At 30.2% G+C, this 3,877-nt stretch overlaps 1 protein-coding gene across 1 annotated transcript; it reads right to left on the bottom strand.

The window, feature by feature from the left end:
- Nucleotides 1–1,017: 1,017 nt before the first annotated feature.
- Nucleotides 1,018–2,138, bottom strand: LOC127135175 (uncharacterized). The gene is made up of 3 exons (XM_051061956.1): nt 1,948–2,138; nt 1,706–1,807; nt 1,018–1,329 (listed from the first exon to the last, which is right to left on the bottom strand). Exons 1-3 carry the CDS (start codon nt 2,009–2,011, stop codon nt 1,127–1,129), a joined length of 369 nt encoding a protein of 122 aa, XP_050917913.1. The 5' UTR covers nt 2,012–2,138; the 3' UTR covers nt 1,018–1,126.
- Nucleotides 2,139–3,877: the final 1,739 nt, after the last annotated feature.

Consider the following 3,877-nt stretch of genomic DNA (forward strand, 5'->3'; position numbering starts at 1 on the left):
CACTCGGGATCTATTCACCCTCCTCTAGATCTAGATCTATCGTCTAACAATGTGAACACAAAATTTCCTTTAAATATTATCAGACGTATGCCTCCCTCCACGATCATTTTTTTTTACACCCCGATGTTTTACTTCTGATGCAAACTATCTCCTCTCCTTTGAAACTTTGGAATATCGCGTAAATCTTCTTAGACTTAATGAATATATTATCCAACTTTACTTTTAATGCCGCTTCGTCACCCACCATTCTGAAGCGAACAAAACCATAATGCTTTCCCCTTTTATCTCTCTTTGGCGGAATCACTACTTCGTCAATCAACCCATAATGTTTGAAAATCTTGAACATCTCCTTTGCTTCGTGTGATTCAGGGAACTCGGTAAAGAAAAAGTTTGAAACATGTTCATCTCGCCCTAACCCTCTGCCTTTCCTTGAATCCCAAATCCCCCCAAGGTTCTTTTTTGGTTTTCCTCACCTAGACCAGACCGTCTGCCAACCATCCTCAATCTCCATTGATCCTTCCCAACAATCCTTCTTATCAAATACTCCACATAAAGGATTTTCAGAGTAGAGTGGGAGCGAGTTTTCTCTCACTATGAGAAATACACAAATATAACTTAAGTTAAGGTTAATCATATAAGTTTGACTTACAAAATGAGAAAAATTCTCCCATTTGTATATCATTTGTTATAGACTAGGCTGAGATCCAATTGACATGATATCAAGTAAAGAGATGATCACGCTCTAGCAGCACACTTGATCAAAGCTGACTAATGCTTAAGGACTGTCCCGAGTTTGTTTTGCTTTCATAACTTGAAAAAGAACACAACCAAAACTAATATCATAAAAAAAGAGAAGTATAGTTAAGAGGCAAGATATTAAAATCAAGAAACTAACAAAAAAAATAATATGCACTCTCATGACTAGTTAAGTTATCATAAAAAAGAAATTTATTCTTAAAATAGATTTTTACTCAATAAAGTTAACATAATATATAATGTACAAATCATTTCTAAGCCTTAAAAAATTGCAGCATTTCTGCAATGATCACTTTTCTGTCTATAATAATATTACATTTATCCATAAATAAGGAAATTCTGTCTTCTTTTTTTCTACCTATAGAATCAATTAATTGTGTATTGGAGATTTTTTCCTAGCTGGAGAATAATCCATTTCAGTTATGTCTACAAAGTCCTCAGGAAGATACTTAGAAGAAGTTGTCATTGATTTTACTTTTACATCCTTTGCTTCATCTTTGTTCTTCACATCATTTGACAAAGATTTAGTTGTGGAAATTGAAGTGCTAACAAGTTTCCTATTCTTTATATTTCCTGCATCAAAATATATAAGTATTATGATTAAATTTCTTTCATGATGCTTAATTAGATAAATTATATTTTATAATTGTTTTAAACCATAAATCAATTAAGAGAAGAGAATAAAATCTTCCATTTTTGCATAGTCATAAGAAATTTTTGGGACAAAATTTTAGAGACAATTGTAAAATGGTCATTATCTTGAATACCATTTTAATTCATGATAATTTTTTTTCATCTAAATTTAAACAAATTAAGGAAAAAAATTGTGGACATAAAAACTAATGGTGCCTAGATCTATGTCGTCTAGGTCCATAATAATCTTCATGAATGTTTGGTAATTGGTTGTGTGGTTTTCTGGAAACTTTAGAAGCTGTTTTCTTCTGGCTACCTGTGCATTTTTGTTGATCATTGCAAAGAATAGCTACTTCTTCTTCTTCTGCATGATGTTTTTGTTTCTCGAATGTTAAAGACTCTTTCGCCAAACGTATCCCTGCGAAAAAATAAGGAAGATTAAAAATGTGTTACAACGACGGATTAATATTGTCTACGTTTACGACTACAGAAAGAAACCAGAAATAATCGATGTTTAAACTGCATGGTATTAAATTATATTTAAATTTAAATAAATACCTTGAGTTTTTGTAAGGAGAAGTGAGAAAATGAGAAGAGAGACTAGTATAAAAGAAGGCCTCATTTGAAGAAGAGATTAAAGAAGTGAGAAATTTGAATGTTGAAACAAATGTGTGATTTTCTGAAGAGTTTTGTTCTTGCAAAGAAGAAGTTGGAAATTTTTGAGAGTGGTTGATGGGATGGAAGATAGATAGGTGTAATATATATACTATATAGAGTAGTGTATAGGGGTCCACATTGGTGTACAATAGTGTTTTTTTTCCTTTTTTTTAGGTTTTTTGTCTTCTGACACAACTCAAAGTGCACTTATGTCAGAGGAATTAAGTTACTAATAATCTAATAATCTCCCAATCATTTAAGTGCAGGCATAAGTGTTTAATGAAAAGGTTTAATATTATTTATATTAAACAATAAGAAAGTAAAAAGATAGAAAATGTAGATTTACTTAGGGGAAAGGTAGATGATAGTTTATAAGTTTGGCTATGATTTCACTTTTTGTTCTATATGAATGCATTATTCAAGGTACATTTTTGGACATGCTATAGACAAATATCATTTTCATTAGGAATTCTATAATCGAACACTAATACGGCACTCTGATATCAATAATATAAGAAATATAGGCATTGATATAATTTTATATAAGAAAATATTTAATTTTATTTATCCATATATTATTAAAAGAGTTAAAATACTTTGATCAAAATTAACGTCTTTAATTCTTTATTGAAAATATTACTTCAATACATATTTAATATTTTTATATGTGTATGAGATTTGTCCAAACAAATGTATAAAGGTGTGATGAAACAAAAAAAAAAAAAAATTTAAAACACTTGTCCGAGTTATTTGACATATGTGATATAAGTGTTATATGAATGTCGGACACCGATTAAAAGAGTGTTGAAATAAATAAAAAAATATTTTTTAGAGAATAATTATCTGATTTTTTCGATATTTATTTGACTTTCTCAACACGTATTATACGATTGTCATACAAGTATCATACACTACGACACACCTACTCTACACGTGTCGTCATTCGTAGCCTATAGGGTAGATAGTACTGTATATATGTGTATTCATTTTCTTTATTCTCTATCTATGTATGTACTATTCAATGTTTGCAATTGCAAATGTAACTTTTTTTTTTCATTGTGTGCAAGAAATTAGTAATAACTTGTTCATTTTGTGTGCAAGAAACTAATGACAATTTGTGTTTAAATACTACTATATAAATACAAGTTTTACCACAATCAATAGTTCACATAACCTCTTAAAATATAGTATAAAAGTATATTTATAATTGACAATAACCCTCAATTTAAATTCTAAAATAATATTAAAATCTGTAGAATCATTGCTATCAGATTTCTATTACTAGATATCATTTATTTAAGTTATTTTGTGTTTATAACTCCACACTCCTACAAATTTATATCAAATATCAAATATGAACCATAGACAACAACTCTGCCATATTCTTCATTTAGCATGAGAAAATTGAAATTCGTTTAACATGTAGCAATGGAAAGAAAGCATGTGTATGTATTAAGTTTTGCTTCTTCAAACCGTAAACGACTGGGCCATGCAACTGGAAGATATGAACCACGTAGAATATGGAAAACATGAATTCTGATATAGGTGAAAAACAAAACAAGGTTTGAAAGTCAGTGTTTGTGGGGGTGATGATGCTGACAAATCATGGCAGTGTGGCTTTCAGAATGGAGCAAAACCATGTGAATATCAATATCTATGTGTAAACTCCCACGCTAATAACCACGTGGGCACCGCCATTTCACGCAAACATGTTGTATCTATAGGATGCACATAAACCACACTGGTCGCAACTTTGTCTCAAAATGTCTTAAAGTGAATACTAGTACTATCTTCCTTAAATTGATAGATGCAAATTTGTTGAAATGTTAAC

Source organism: Lathyrus oleraceus, chromosome 4 (genome assembly GCF_024323335.1).
Source record: "Lathyrus oleraceus cultivar Zhongwan6 chromosome 4, CAAS_Psat_ZW6_1.0, whole genome shotgun sequence".
NCBI classification, from domain to species: domain Eukaryota; kingdom Viridiplantae; phylum Streptophyta; class Magnoliopsida; order Fabales; family Fabaceae; genus Lathyrus; species Lathyrus oleraceus.

Coding starts and splice junctions, on each gene's coding strand:
- LOC127135175 (XM_051061956.1), bottom strand. CDS start 2,011: ATGAGGCCTTCTTTTATACTAGTCTCTCTTCTCATTTTCTCACTTCTC. Junction 1,808..1,947: donor TCTCCTTACAAAAACTCAAG/GTATTTATTTAA, acceptor ATTTTTTCGCAG/GGATACGTTTGGCGAAAGAG. Junction 1,330..1,705: donor TGATCAACAAAAATGCACAG/GTAGCCAGAAGA, acceptor ATTTTGATGCAG/GAAATATAAAGAATAGGAAA.